This window comes from Mustela erminea, chromosome X (assembly GCF_009829155.1).
Source record: "Mustela erminea isolate mMusErm1 chromosome X, mMusErm1.Pri, whole genome shotgun sequence".
NCBI lineage: Eukaryota > Metazoa > Chordata > Mammalia > Carnivora > Mustelidae > Mustela > Mustela erminea.
In genome coordinates this window covers 36261916-36278576 of record NC_045635.1, presented here as the reverse complement: position 1 = coordinate 36278576, position 16661 = coordinate 36261916, and the positions used below count along the sequence as shown (strand labels likewise).

The 16661-nt window shown below is 37.9% G+C and overlaps 1 protein-coding gene across 1 annotated transcript in view; it reads right to left on the bottom strand.

The window, feature by feature from the left end:
- Window positions 1-2904: 2904 nt before the first annotated feature.
- The window catches only part of USP9X (ubiquitin specific peptidase 9 X-linked), a 97550-nt gene continuing 83793 nt past the window's right edge, over window positions 2905-16661 (bottom strand). Inside the window, exons 37-44 of the mRNA XM_032329516.1 lie at window positions 16199-16328; window positions 12691-12876; window positions 11792-12012; window positions 11611-11699; window positions 7541-7697; window positions 7171-7383; window positions 6721-6816; window positions 2905-4514 (exon numbers count right to left, since the gene is read on the bottom strand). Coding sequence (XP_032185407.1) covers window positions 4377-4514; window positions 6721-6816; window positions 7171-7383; window positions 7541-7697; window positions 11611-11699; window positions 11792-12012; window positions 12691-12876; window positions 16199-16328 — 1230 coding nt within the window. The 3' untranslated portion in view covers window positions 2905-4376. The remainder of the gene's footprint in view (window positions 4515-6720; window positions 6817-7170; window positions 7384-7540; window positions 7698-11610; window positions 11700-11791; window positions 12013-12690; window positions 12877-16198; window positions 16329-16661) is intronic.

The window sequence follows — 16661 nt, the reverse complement described above, 5'->3', positions numbered from 1 at the left end:
CATTTTAGACTGTTAAGTCAGCAATTAGATCACAACTCAATTTTTGAACTGCTTAGATGTGAATATACTTTGGAGATACAGAGGGCCAAATTCCTCTATTTGTAAACACTCTTAAAAGTTCGCATAAAGGGGCGCCTGGGTGGCTCAGTGGGTTAAAGCCTCTGCCTTCGGCTTGGGTCGTGGTCCCGGGGTCCTGGGATCGAGCCCCGCGTCGGGCTCTCTGCTCAGCGGAGAGCCTGCTTCCTCCTCTCTCTCTGCCTGCCTCTCTGCCTGTCAAATAAATAAATAAAATCTTAAAAAAAAAAAAAGTTCCCATAAAATCTATTATTACACCTCTAATTTACCTCCATTTAGACATCTTATTTTAATAAATAAAAGGGAAAGCCAATATTTAATTTATAAAGTTTTATTTTTGTATATGTGCTAAATCTTAGGAACTGTGGACAATCTTCAGTCAGTCTGTTGGCTTGTAAAAGGCTGAGAAGTGTGTGATCTGGGTGGTAAATTTCCTTTGGGGAATCTGGATGATTTAAAAAAAAAAATCACTCATTTCCAAGTTTAAAACATGGTGCACCTTTCCCCCCTTTTTTCTTACACCTATGAATTTGGAGGAAAAGCGCTACATTTCTGCAAATGTAAAATAATTGTTATAAATACAGTCGGCAGCAAGTTCTTAATACATTTAGCACTTTTTGTAGTGATGTATGACACCCAAAACCTTATTTTCAAACACTAAACACTCATGTAGGTGCAGGACCAATTTTGGTTGAGCACTACTATAAAACCAGTACTGAATTTTTTTTTTTTTTTTTTTTTTTTTTGTTTTTTTCCTCAGTAACACAAAAACGGGGTAGGGTGGGGTGGGGCGGGAAGGAGGTTGTTTTCTTTTCTTTGCAGTATGTAGTACCTTCCAGCTAGAGACCAAAGTTGGGCACTTAATAAGGAAAAGGCAATTTTCTTATCCAGTTAGAATTTTAAATAAGGCAGGATATATCCACCAAATTAACCACAAAATTCAGCAAAGTAAGAGTTCATGGGAGAACAGAAGCTGGAAAAATACCAAGAAAAAGTGAAAGGAACCATTTTTTGTTGGAGTAGTCATCTGAAAATTCACAGACTGTTGCTTTCATTTACAAATGTAATTTCAATAAAAAAGGCTCCTCATCTTTTTAACCACTGCTAGGATTAAATACTTATCATTCACTAATAAAAGTTAATCATGAAAAAAATATAAAACATTTTAATAATTCTAAATTTGTATATATAACAGCTAAAAGACACAAAGTTGGGAAATTATCAGAGAGAAAAATCAAGGAAAGACAAAAACCCCAAGTATGATTTATGTTATTTCTGCCTCTATAATGCTGAGCATGAAAATTTAGTTGGTGGAGGGCTTAGAAACAGCAGCAATATGGTTTTTACCAAGTTGTGCACGGAAATACTTAGATCCAACAGGGCAATGCCCTTGTTCACAGATTTAACAACAAAAATAGCTTTAGTCTTTATGTTAACAGTAGCATCTGTCTTCTATGAAGTATTCATGCCATTTAGAATCCTGGGGTGCTTCTTTGAAAGGAAGACTAGTGATTCTGAAACAAAGGTTTAAAGTAGGAATTATATATATGGCTCAAGAAATCAGTTGAGGGAGAATTAAATTATCTTTAGGCACTTTGAAGACTTGGAAGTTTAAACGTGCCATTGATGTTCAGAAAAAGACCTCGACACCACCATGTTGCTCTTACAGTAACATGCGCCTAAAATTTCCACTTATATGTTAATGCTTAAGAAGTTAAATAGAGAAAATAACTCACACAAACAAAAATAAATCTCCCTGTTCACTTTCCCTTGATCCTGAGCACAACATAGACAGCTCTTCCTCAAATGGAGGGGAAAAGGATTCAAAAGCTCTCACCTGGCACAAGGGAATTGTCAATTCAAAGCAACCAAGATGGGATCTCCCTCCAAGGAGAAAAATTCACAGCCTTTTCAAATGTCAAGTTTTTTGTGTCTAGGAAGTCATTAAAAAGTTTTTAAATTAAGTACATCACATGTTTTGTTAAGGAGCAGGAAATACAAAAATCACCTCTCATCTGGTGAAAAGGTGTATTTAAGGATAGCAAATTGTCCAAATACAGTTAACCTATTTTGCTTATTGCTAAGGAAGCCTGGAATTGAGGAACTTTTAATTTAAAACTATCAACTGGAATTGCAAACAGTGTGTAGGATTTTGCTCCAACTTAAACTCAGATGTAACATACTTAAGGTAAAAACAGGATCTGTCTGGTGTCAAAATTTCCTAGTATTACAGAAAACCTAGAAGCACAGATGGACTATAGAGTACTGCAAATAAGATACCCAAAGCTTTATCTTAAATACCTGCCCCTTTTAATCACAAAATAAAGCAATTCTCAATTTTGTTTCTGCTTTGTTCAGTTCCAACTATAGCCTTTTTGACAAAACATTTTCCTATTAACTAAATTGTAAAAAATACAACCAAGCTTGTGCTCATTAAATATACATGTATATAAAAAACATACAAAAAGTACAAGATTGATTATGTTAGGAAACTTTTACAGTGTCAACATCCTGTTTTCTCTAAATCTTTAGTCAAGGGCCAAAGGTCAAATCTTTCTGTGCACAAAAACTCGATGTGACTGAACTCCTGAATTCAGTGTCATGCCTAAGCATGCTATGCACAGAATTAATTTATTATGCAGTCCTTCAAAAAAAACCAAACCAAAACAAACAAACAAACAAAAACCAAAATCAACAAACAAAAAAACCCAAAAAACCAAAAATGGACAAAAAAAGTAACCAAAAATAAAAGAGAGGGGGGGACAAACCAACCAAAAAATAGAAAACCAACCCAAAAACAAAAACAAAAACACACCACAGGACAAAAAGTTCTTCATAAATCAAATTCTATTTGTGAATTCAGCAAAATAATTTCTATAAAATAAAACAGCAAAATATTTAAATAGAATAGGGTGGACTGTATCTGTTTGCAGGGGTATTTGGTTTTTAGACAGGTTCCAAAAATTACACACATTCAAGTTACCAATTCTCTTTTAAATACAGTATTAACTGATGAGTTCCTTATCTTTAATTAAATGTTTATGCTGAAATTATGATACCTCAATCAGATTAACTAACCAGTAGTTTCCTTTTTAATCAAGACCCTGCTTCGAACATTCAAAGTTTTGGAATAATGGAAAAGGAGCTAGGACAATTCTTGCTTTCAAGTAAAACTGTGCCTGAGCAGAAACTCAGCCAGATAAGCTTGGTGCAGTGGCGCTCCAAGTACTGTGGGATTCTGGTGACTTCCACTTCACTGGGGTCCAGTGGAAGGAAAGTTCTAGAAGATTCATCTAGTAAGCTCTACCAAAGAAATAACAAGCACACCAAATACAGTCTTCTATTATGCTCCAAGCATCCTGGCATAGCAAATTTTTGCATATTTGTTTTAAATCTTTAAAAATTCCCATTACTGATATTTAAATTTCTTTATCCCACCCAGAGATTGAACTGTCAAACATTAGACATAAGCAACATATGTGTAACTGAAAACCGCCTGTTTCTCACATTTCTCCCCTTGTTTTATACTTATATTCTAGGTGTAAGAAGGAAAAGCTCTGAGCAATACAGCTGTCACACTGGGACAACTGCTGTCATTAGGGTAATTTTTTCCTCATTGGCTACACTAACCTGGTGTGAAGCCATGCTAAATGTTACAGCATAACTATAGCTTCAAAGTGATTAACCTAACATCAGAATTAAAAAGGCAATGAAAAAGATCTAGAAACAATATTACATCACCAATTTTCCACATCAACCAAATAATTTAAAGGTTACCAGCCTTATATCATTGCTCATAGTAAAACTGACTCCCGTGGCAAAGAATTAACATGAAACTATTGGTGTGGTTGACATGGATGGGCTGTTTTGTTGCTGTTGGATTATTTTTTTGTTTTTGTAAAGGAGCAGATCCAACTGCCATGAGGCAGTCAACATTGGTTGCAGAGTGCAGTGGGAAGAACAAGAAAATTAACTTTTGTAGTTTTTGTAGATCTGTGAGTCTCCTCAAGAAAAAAGTTTCTTGCTTAAGAATTAACAGTCAAACATTAATATACTATATACACCTTTGCCATTTACACATTAGCATCAGGCCATTTATTACAAAACACTATACACTTTCCACTGCAGGCGGGTTATATATTGACAGCAAATTTCTGCAGATAAGACAGTGAATAAACTCTCCACTCCATGTTGATTAGGAATAGTTTTTCTAGTTTTAAATTATTAGCCAGACACAGAAAAAGGTTGGACTGTAAGGCCTGGGTGCACAGTCTTGATGGAACTAGTTAATTATGTGCATTTCACTGATCCTTCGTCTGAGGTGGGGATACTTCTTCACTGCCTTCGTAATTTTCTTGTGCTCGTTGGCCAGTTCTCTGAGGGTTGTTCATGTGATGTGCTGCTGGGCCTGTATACGGCTGTCCATGCACATGGTTATTCTGGGAAGGGAGAAGAAATCAATGTTAAAAGTTTTCATATAGCGGGGCACCTGGGTGGCTCAGTGGGTTAAAGCCTCGACTCAGGTCATGATCTCAGGGTCTTGGGATCGAGCCCCACATCCAGCTCTCTGCTCAGCAGGGAGCCTGTTTCCCCCTCTCTCTCTGCCTGCCTCTCTGCCTACTTGTGATCTCTGTCTGTCAAATAAATAAATAAATAAATTAAAAAAAAAAAAAGTTTTCATATAGCAAACTTTAAAATCATGGGCTGAAATCTGTGGACACGTAAACATTTCTTTTATTCCCAGGACTTACAAAGAGTAAATATCCTTGGGCTAATTCTGAGAAAGAAAAAAAAAAAATCGTTTCAAAGAGAAAAGCTACGGATGCCTGGGAGGCTCAATGGGTTAAGTGTATGCCTTTGGCTCAGGTCATGATCTCAGGGTCCTGGGACTGAGCCCTACATCAAGCTCCCTGCTCAGCAGGAAGCCTGCTAGTCCCTCTTCCTCTACTGTGCCCCCTGCTTGTGCTCTGACAAATAAATAAATTCTAAAAGAAAAGAGAAACGCTAACCTAGCCCCAAACCCTAAACAAAACCAGTGTAAAGCTGTATAAATCTTCAGCCAAAGTAATTTTTAGTGCCCCAAATTATTTAGATGTAAGTCCAACAAATAAGGGATTACAGTCTGTTATTGTGTATTGTCAAAAACACTCACAAAATCATCTGTGAATTAGAACCCATCTATTCTGACTCTTCCAAGCACCTGGAAGCTTCTATATGATAATGACAAATATGACTGACCAGTCATATGAGATCTGCATTAGCAACAACCTTGAACACAGAACAGTGTTAATGGAAATGACAACGTTAAGGAAACATGGACGAGCCAGGCATGATTGATACATGAGCTTTCTCAGAGCTGAGGAAAGTAACTTTCTTCCTTATGAATTTGATTTCCTAACTTTTAAACCTGTGAACCCTCATTTTTCTGTATGTTCCCACCAGTCAAGAAGATTTTAGGCCTTTCCATTATTTGTATTATGAAAATAAATATGCTGAAGGGTCATTTTCTAATTATTGAATACGCTTCTATTTCCATCCCGCCCCTTTCTTACATAGGCTCCACGCCCAACCTGGGGCCCAACTTGGGGCTTGCACTCACAATCCTGAGATCAAGACCTGTGCTGAGATCCAGAGTAGGACTACTTGGGGCACCTGTGTGGCTCAGTGGGTTAAAGCCTCTGCCTTCGGCTCAGGTCAGGATCGCAGGGTCCTGGGATTGAGCCCTGCATCGGGCTCTCTGCTCAGCAGGGAGCCTGCTTCCTTCTCTCTCTCTCTGCCTGCCTCTCTGCCTACTTATGATCTCTGTCAAATAAATAAAATCTTAAAAAAAAGAACAAAAAAAAAAAAAAAAAAAAAAGAAAGAAGAGTAAGACCATTAACCAACTGAGCCAGCCAGGCAAGAATGCCTTAAATAATGGTTCTGAAAGTATGGCTTCCAGACTAGTAGCAGCATCAATCACCTGGGAACATGTCAGAAATGCAGATTTTCTGGTTCCACCCTCAGCCTAAAAGAATCGGAAGCTTGGCCTGGGGCCCAGCAATCTGTGTTGGAACAAGCCCACTGGGGAATTCTGATGCTTGTTCAAATTTGAGCACCATTGCCTCAAAAGACCTCAATTGGTCACCTCTGGGTTTTGGAAAGAAGTTATTTTAGAAAGTTTCTTTATCTAAATTTTTAAAATTTACTGATCATACAGAAACTTTTATGGACATCTACCAAATCCTTGATATTTTTCAACAATCTTGAGTGTCAATGAAGTCTTGGTTAGGTTATGTAACCAAGAACAATTGCCTTCATTGCCACATCTAAAATGTCTATGGAATCCATTTGTAGACTCAGCCTAACAGGAAATGTCCTAATCCTTTGTACTAAATATTATCATTTAATGTTGACATCAATCACCACATAGTTTTACTGAGTGTGAGTACAAAGACAGACACCTATCTGACTAGGAAGACACCACAGGGGAAGTTCAAACACATCGCACTGTGAAGCTGCCCCAGCTATTCCTCTTTTGTTCATGCTCTAAAGGTAGTCCAGATAATCCCTTTATTACTTTGCAATCACAACAAAAAATTCAGCCATTCTTTAAATAAAGCATAAGAATTGTCTAGAGGATAAAAACATAAACCAACCCGATTTACCTGTTGATACTGAGATCCAGGTGAATGGGGGTATAATGGGGCATCTTCAGGTGGAGGTGACTCATGCTCATCTGGGGCATCTTGGTCATCTGGCTCCTAATTTTAAATAATCAAAGAATTATGTAGGCAAATTCATATTGAAGTTTTTCGTATCTGAAATAAAAATTTAAAAACCTACAAAACTGACTCAAGTTTCCTTTTACTGAGATAAACTGAAACAGTGAAAAAACCTGATTTGGGTCTCTTCAGAAAGACTACATGTCAGGCAATTTCAGAAATTTCTCTATAAAAGGCGGCTCCCTCATTAACTTAAGATTACATATAGTAAATACTAAAGCAAACAAAACCCAGACAAAATTCCTTGATACTATCATTAACAAACACTGGCCTATGAAGTAACAAAGTGCTTTTTTTCCATTTCTTTCTTTCTTTCTTTTTTTTTTTTTTTACCTCCTCTGGACAGAGTTCACAAGCTTTTGCAAGTGTCATCCTAGCACTATGTGATCTCTCCAAGAAATAACCATTTGATGTTTCATTGCTCTGCACTGGAGGAGACCAGTTGTTGTAAGTGTACTGAGGGTTGCCAGTGTATGGTCGTCTTTCAAGTTCATCTCCAAGCCATTCCACTGCCCAGGTCCACTTTCTTTTAAGATCTCCGTTGCCCTTCAAAAGAAAATAAAACCATGTATGGAAAAGGTTTTGGAATATCTCTTAAAGTTAACTTAAAATAACAACTCCAATACCTCATTATATTTGTCTTTAAAACGGAATCCCTAATTCTGATTCAGATTTTTACAAAATTGTAAGAAAAAACCCTCACCTGCAGAATCTGGTAAGCAACAGGACAATTGCTAAAAAGAGCTACCATACATTTTATACACTGGTATGCTCTTTTTTGATAGTGATTCTTAGAACGCTGGATTGTGTCAAACAGCCCATCTCGGTCATCTGGGATTCCTTTTAGTGCATTATGAATTCTGAAAAAGAACCAAATATATAAAAAACTTGTAAAATCAAATAGAAGCCAACATTTATTGAGTGCCTACTATGTGCCACTCAATAAAGATCTCTGATGTATCATGTCATCTAATGCTGGTCAGCAGGTACTGTTAAACCTATGAGCCACCGAGGAGCCCCTCTATGTATACTTTAAAGTGATTAAAATGGTGAATTTTGTAAGTGAGTTTTATCTCCACAAAGAAACATTACCTGTGTAGTGTGGAATTAGAAAACAAATTAAAAAACCTTATATACCATAAATTTTACTTATTAGAATGTTCCAAATCAAAATGCAAGTTTGTTTTTTGGCATTATACGCATTCATAAAATCTGTCTGGAAATCACAACTCCAGCAATTTTGCAAGGTTTATTAATTTCAGACTAGTCAATCATACAGGCTTGTTGCTGTTTAATCGGAAACCCTTCAGTGTATATTGTTTTTGCTTTCAGTTTTGTCAAGTGATAATGAAGTATTATTAAGCCATTCTTTTTGCCACACCACATTTTCTTCCCATTAGTTTTAACTGCTTTCAAATACCATTTTTTTTCTTTTTTTTTTTAAAAGATTTTATTTATTTATTTGACAGAGAGAGATCACAAGTAGGCAGAGACGCAGGCAGAGAGAGAGAGAGGAGGAAGCAGGCTCCCTGCTGAGCAGAGAGCCCGATGCGGGACTCGATCCCAGGACCCTGAGATCATGACCTGAGCCGAAGGCAGCGGCTTAACCCACTGAGCCACCCAGGCGCCCTCAAATACCATTTTTATCTATATCATCATCTTTGCCTGCCTTGTTCCCCAATGCCTGATAGTGCCAGGCACCATGGTAGATACCCCATAAATATTCAAACATTGCTTACTGAATGAAGCAAAAAGCTCACTATGAGAAAGTTTTTTTCAAGCTTGGGCGAGTGACTCATAGTAACAATACTTTACTAATCCCATTACACAAAAAGTCAATTGTCCATATTTAATCTAGCACATGTGCCTTTACCATTACAGCTTGCTATATAATGAATGAAGAGAACTACAATGTAACCAACTGATTTAATGCCGTAAGTCCTTAAATATTTTTTAAGTGAAAAGAGAAGAAGTTAGACTCCATTAAAAACAACTTTTCTTTTTTTGGGGAAGGAAAGGGCCAAGGGAGAGGGAGAGAACGAATCTTAAGCAGGCTCCATTCCCAGCACAGAGCCTGATGCAGGGCTCAATCTCACAACCCTGGGATCATGACCTGAGCCAAAATGAAGAATCAGATGTTTGGGGGCACCTAGGTGGCTCAGTGGGTTAAGCCTCTGCCTTCGGCTCCGGTCACGATCTCAGAGTCCTGGGATCGAGCCCTGGATCGGGCTCTCAGCTTGGTGGGGAGCCTGCTTCCCCTCTCTCTCTGCCTACTTGTGGTTTCTATCAAATAAATAAAATCTTAAAAAAAAAAAAAAAAGGCGTTTAATTAATCAACTGAGCCACCCAGGTGCCCCCTAAAAACACCCCCGCCCCGCCTTTGAGGATTTTGTTTATCAGAGAGAGAGAGAGAGAGAGAGAGAGAGAGAGAGAGAAAACACAAGCAGGGGAAGTGGGAAAGGGGGAAGCAGGATTCCTGCTAAGCAAGGAGCCCGATGTGGGGCTCTATCCCAGGACTCTGAGATCATGACCTGAGCCGAAGGCAGAGGCTTAACCATCTGGGCCACCCAGGCGCCCCGCTAAAAACAATTCTTTTTTTTTTTTTTTTTTTTTTTAGATTTTATTTATTTATTTGATCACAAGTAGGCTGAGAGGCAGACAGAGAGGAGGAAGCAGGAAGCAGGCACCCTGCAGAGCAGAGAGCCCGATGCAGGGCTCGATCCCAAGACCCTGGGATCATGACCTGAGCCGAAGGCAGAGGCTTTAACCCACTGAGCCACCCAGGCACCCCCTAAAAACAATTCTTAAGAAAAGTTTCAAATCCTATAATCATACTGAGAAGGGTACTGGACAGTGCTCAAAATACATGCTTACAGTTTTGGAACTACTACATTTTTTGTCTCATGAAAACTGATTTTTGGCTTGATGCTATTTTTGCAACATTATTAATGTTAAAATGAATGTTAAATCCATGATGATAACTTTGGAGATAATTTGGAAATATTCATGAATTCTGACATTAGCAATCAAAATTATGTTTTAAGCATTTTGTCACTACAGAATTGTTCTCAAGTTGCTGTTTTAGTTTAGTTTAGTTTATTGACAGACATATATAAATTGTGGACTATTTCTGAAAATCAAGTATTGTACTATCATCCACATGGGGAGGGAAGTTATAAAATCTGGCAGAGTTGTCAATGAATTCTGTATTTTACTATCATCTATAATTGCTGGGATCAAAGATCATTTATTAAACTTTATGGCCAAGAACAAGATGGAGGAATTCTGGAGGAAGCTTGAGTAGGACAGTAGGATAGTTATGCTGGATAACCTCAGCTTTAAAAAAAAAAAAAAAAAAAAAAAAAGCACTCAAATTCTCACATAATGAAAAACTAAAGTCAATGTTCATTATTCAAAGATTCTGTATTTGTGATTTTGCATACTTACTAAACTTTATTTGTAATGGCAGAAAACCAGCATGCTGCTTTTGAAAAATCTGGACCAACATGTATGTTCACAGCTGAAGTGGAACAAAGTGACACTTTGCCTTTTTTCAGCTTACACTGTAAAGGAGTGTCCTTTTTGTTATTTAGTGAAACCCTTTCTATACTGTTTGTGCTTTTTGTTGACTTCAGGGTTTTGTTGATTTCATGGTTTAAAACCCTTCCTACACTGTTTGTGCTTTTTGTTAACTTCATGGTAGTGAAGAGCTACCTAGTATTCTTCAGTGCCAAAAGGCTTTGCAGAGAAAATATTGCATTAAAGAAGCTTTATTCAGGGGCACCTGGGTGGCTCAGTGGGTTAAGCCGCTGCTTTAGGCTCGGGTCATGATCTCGGCGTCCTGGGATCAAGCCCCACATTGGGCTCTCTGCTGAGCGGGAAGCCTGCTTCCCTCTCTCTCTCTCTGCCTGCCTCTCTGCCTACTTGTGATCTCTCTCTGTCAAAGAAATAAAGTCTTTAAAAAAAATAAAGAAGTTGGGGCGCCTGGGTGGCTCAGCGGGTTAATCCTCTGCCTTCGGCTCGGGTCATGATCTCAGGGTCCTGGGATCGAGCCCCGCATCGGGCTCTCTGCTCGGCAGGGGGCCTGCTTCCTCCTCTCTGCCTGTGTCTCTGCCTACCTCTGATCTCTGTCAAATAAATAAATAAAATCTTTAAAAAAAAATAAATAAAGAAGCTTTATTCAGACAAAGTTATTTTGAGTTCACTGTTAAAGAATCAGCACTGTACATTAAGAAACACACATTTAGAAAAAGGTTATGTATAGATTGGCTGACAAAGATGCAACCAGAGGCTTATAGGAACCTCTGTTATTTCCCCAGGAGCAATGGCTTCACATTCCCTCATTCCGTGTTCACAGTGACTTTAGAGAATACAGCTAACATGAATAATCAGAACTGACTGTACTTACTTACCCAAGGACGATTTTTAGATAACCAAATGTGACCTCATATGACACACTCTTAAATGAATGCAATTTAATCCTAAAATAACCCGAGCACATCATTAATGAAATTAAGTTATTTACCAAAAGCCTATGCTAGTTTTTCTTAATTAAAAAAATTTTTTTTGATACCTAGGAGCAAGTATGCAACGTGGGCAATGAAAAAAAGTGAAATCAAATGAGGGAAGAGGGAACTTTCTACCAATTCTTAAGCTTTTAAGGTAAAACCTTTATTAGATCTCTGAGAGGTAAAAATGTAAAAAGCGGGGGGGAAGCACTGGCTGGCAGTATCAGTTAGTTTAAAAGTTGGGCAAGTAAAAAAGAGCATCTACCTGTGAGTCTGCCAGGAGTCCTCAATCAGTAAGATTTGCAAAAGCAGATCCAAATAGGGCCGCAGTTCATAAGTGTAGGAATATGCAACCTAAAAACAGGAAAAGACACCATGAATAACTTATTTAAAGAAATAACGAAATCAAATTAGAGAGACATATGAATGTTTATTGTCCTATTAACCTGCCAGAGAAGTTCACTGAGGACAGTAGATGAGAACTGAGGATTCTCCCAGCAGCAAAAACGAAGCAATTTGACAGTTTCCTCTGAGTTACTGCAGTCCTCAATGATTTTCTTCACATAACTTGTTCTCACAAATAAAATGTCTGCCACATTCTGCTGAATTGGCATTATAGGTTGTGATAAATTAGGATCACCAAAAGGATTGGGAAGAGGAGGATTACCTAGAATACAGATTTGTCATCAATGAAAAACTAATAGGCTTCTCCATAATAAAATAATATCGCTTTCACCATAGAAAACAGTGTATGAATTTTGTATTTTAGAAAAATAACATTTTAAATCAATATTCCCAAGTACCATGAAGAAAGTAGTTTTAGGCATTATAATGATCAGATAGACTAAGATGATAAAATGCAAACTTTAAATGCCAACACTGGCATATAACCTATATGAAAAGTTAAATTTTTTTTTTTGGTTTGTTTTGGGAATATCTAACCTTATTTATTTTTTATTAACATATAATGTATTATTTGTTTCAGGGGTACAAGTCTGTGAACCATCAGTCTTACACAATTCACAGCACTCAACACAGCACATACCCTCCCCAATGTCCATCACCCAGCCACTTCTTCCCTTCTATCCCTCCCTCCAGCAACCCTCAGTTTGGTGAAAAGTTAATTCTTAAACTACTTCATAAAGTATCCAGTAAAGTACCCAGGAGCAAGCAGAAAGAAAAAAATCCCCTTTAAACGTGTGAAAAGATGTAGAACCCAAAATATTATAGATTGTCAGACTCCGGGTTTTATATTTAAACATCTTCAGAATCACTTTTAACTGGGTATTATGTATGGCCAGCAGTATTTTAAAACCAATGTAAAGGATGGAGCATTTGACTTTACCATTGATTGAAGACTGCATTCTTGAAGAGACGTTGCAACAGCGGATCAGCTGTGACACAACGGAGTACAATTTGCCTAATTCAGCATACTGATATTTGATTGGAGGACCTGGACCTTCATCTAAAGACACAAGCATAAAGGTGGCAGGTACATTCAATTTCAGAAGTTGTGTCTTCTCTGCCACACCTACAATGAAGAAGGAAGAAGAGGGAAAAGGGGGAGAAGAATTACAAAAGAGAAAAGACTTAGGATGGTAAGGACTTCATAATAAAGCAGTTATCTAAAATATTTTTCTGTAACTGTTATAACCAGAAGACCACTCTTATTTAACATTCAGAGAATGATTTAACCAGAACAAAAATCTGTGGTATAATTGGATTTAAGTTTTAAAACGGTCAAAGACATTTGACTGGATGACATTCCAGTCAAACCAGGTATAAAGAAAATGAATGCTTTCTATGGCCTGAAAGTGTGGGGTACTGGCCTAGACTGCAATCCTCATCACAAGGGAGGATGATGAAAACTCAGTGAGAAATAAAAATTCTTTTATATATTGCCTCTCTACTTTCTTCCACAGCTGAGCTACTTGAAAACCATGCCTGAACTTGGTGTCATCTCTATTTTCTTATTTCCCCCACTCCTCAAGTCATGCCAGTTTGGTTTCTGCCCCCTTTCCCGGGGTAAAGCTAAGGAATAGTTCTAAACCGTAATTGCTTCCTCTCCCTTTTGGATTCCTCTCTTTTCTTTCAGCCTCTTCTCCTTGGTCTCATTTCTAAGTCATCCTTTCTCTGTCTCTGAGAAATGGTTGCTGCAAAGTTCCCAGGCCATTATCTTTTCTGCTGTATGCTTTTCCTGCATGATCAAACTCACTCTAATGGCTTCAAGTTCTAGCTCTCTTTGTTCAGATGATACTAAGGTATTTCCAAGACAAACATCTTAAGTGTTCTACCAAATACTAGACATCACTATTTGGGTATCCGACAGGCTCAAACTCAATTTGTCCAAACCTGACTCATCACTTTACTCCCCTATCCATGTTCTTCCTCCTGTGTTATCCTCTCTCAGTACATGGCACCGCTATCTACTATCTACTGGGCATCACTTCCCATCTCTTCTGGGTTTCCCTCCTCTTGATACCCAATCACTAAATCCTACTGACTTCACCTCTAATAAAAAGCATCAGAATCTGTCCACTTTTATCCCCCTCATTGCCAGTTCCCCAGTACTGGCCATAATGGTCTTCTGCTATAAATCATTTAAATAATATCTAGTCTTATTTCCCTGCAATCCATTCTACATTGTAGTCTGAGTTATCTTTCTAGAGGTATGTCTATTAAAAACTCTACAGTGGCTCATCACTGACCTTAGGATAAAGTCTAGAACCCCTCATGAGGCTTGCCAGATAGCATGATCAGAGATCATTTTTGGTCTGAGTAACTTTCAATTCCTCCACACACTGAGTTTACTCCAAGTCTTTGCATCTGCTGTTCACTCTGGATAGAAAGCCCAAACAACCAATTCCCACATCAACTTCCCCATTACGTCTCCTGTATGCCCCAATTCTAGTCTGGTATCCCTACTACATACTACCATGTACCACTTTGTATTTTTCCCTATTATAGCCATTAACATACTTTATGGCAGTTATCTTTTTATTTGCTTCTCTATTTCATTAGACAACAGTCTGTCCTTTTTAGTGTCATATTCCAAGAAGTATAATAAATATAGGCCCACAATCCCTTATCTGAAATCCTGAGATTCAAAAAGCTCTTATCATAAATATAAACAGGAATTCTTTCATAAAGTTGGTGTCAAAATGTGTTTGGTGGGAAAAGCTGGCCTGAACTGTTAAGAGACTATTTATAGTCTTCATTTATCCCCTCTCAGGGTGACTACTCATGCTTTACTGTAGAAATATTAATGTGTATGATTATAAGGTGTTGTCTTGGACTCTGTTATAGGGATGTTGAACAACACATGATATATATACTGCCTTACCTTTCTTAAATCCACACAATCCTGAACCCCAAAGCATATGTGGTATTAAGAATTTCATACTAAAGTATATGGCTCTGGGGACGCCTGGGTGCCTCAGTCATTTGGTGTCTGCCTTCGGCTCAGGTCATGATCCCAGGGTCCTGGAATCGAACCCCTCATCCGGCTCCCTGCTTGGCAGAGGGCCTGCTTTTCCCTCTCCCACTCCCCCTGCTTCTGTTCCCTCCTCTCTCTGTGTCTGTCAAATAAGTAAGATCTTAAAAAAAACCTTATTTATTTATAACAGAGACAGAAAGAGAAGGAACACAAGCACGGGGGAGCTGGAGAGGGAGAAGGAGGCTCCCCGCAGAGCAGGGAGCCTGGTATGTGGCTCGATCCCAGGACGCTGGGGATAATGACCTGAGCCAAAGGCAGATGATTAACGACTGAGCCACCCAGGTGCCCCAGGTGCTCCTCTTTTGAACTTTTAAAGAAGTTATTCAAATCTGGCCAAATACTCATTAGCACTTAAGATTTTAAATGGAATGCCTCAATAAATTAATAATTTTGGGAACAATGCACTGAGACCTGATTAGTAAGAAATTTTTATAATTTGAGGGGTGCTTGGTTGGCTCCGTTGGAAGAGCATGAGACTCTTATCTAAGGGTTATGAGTTCATAGTCCTACATTGGACAGAGATTACTTAAATAAAACATAAAGGAAAAAAAAAAAACAGAAAAAGAAATTTAATAATTGTAATCATAGGAAATTTACCACCCCATACAAAGCCAATAACAGACACCAAATGACAATGGAAGGATTTGTGATAGTATCATCTTTTCATTCAACAAACATTTATTGAGTGTCACTGTGCAAAAAACGCTGATCTCTGTAATCTCACTGGGTAGTAACACAAAAATGTGAACACAATACAAAACAACAGAAGCAGAATACAACGTATTTTTAAGTATTCTGGGATCACTGATCAGATGATATTAGAAAGGTTAGAGAAGGAACATGTTAAACAGAGGTAATAACAAATAATAGGGTAACTGAATATGTATTATTATCTGTAATTTTAATTTAGTGGACTTTAATAAAAACTTAGTTCAGACCAAGTCCTTAACTCAAACTTGGAGGAGTATCACAACCACCCAGGGACTTTTCGAAAATTTGTTCCTTGTGCTAGCTCTGAGATTTCTGATTGAGTTGGTGTGGGATGGGGCCTAAGAGTATTTTCAAATCCAGATAGATTTGGCACTACTGTTTTAGGAGATAAAAAAACATGATTAAGACACAGATTCTGGGGGTGACTGGGAGGCTCAGTCTGTGATCTCATGGGTTTCTCTCTCCCTCTGCCCTTTCCCCTACTTCCTCTCTCTAGAAGAGACAGATTCTGGCCTCTATGTACTGCAGATATATGCATAAATAAAGTACAAGGTGAAAAGTGCAGTAAAAAATGTTTCATCATTTGACTTAGAAGACTTTGCCGCTTAATACATTAAAACAGAATTATAGCGATTTAAATTCTTACCTAAATTGGCATACATTACAAACAGATTGAAATACTGCTGCAAATGACGCCCATGCTCTGAAACTTCCCTTCTCAAGAGATTGAGAACTGCCCTTAGTAGGTGATCACTTAGGCTTAAGTTGTCATAAGCCTGTAAAGGATAAAACATTGGCTATTTTCCAGTGACAAGATATAGGTACAGTATAATACATAAAAAGGGGACACACACCCATACCCACCCACGATAAATGTAAGGCAGAAATTTTTAGAAGGACTAATCACACAATGAACAATTAAAAAGGGTTGCTTTTTAGAAAAGGGAATGAAGATCTGAGGTAGATTTCATCTAGAGACTTCATCATGATGTTTTAATTCTTAATAAATGGAAGTCCATTAAAAAAACCTTTACAAATAATTTATATAATCATGTGTACAATTAAGCCACTGCTTGTAACTGAACGAACACAGAAAATTCTGTGGTTGT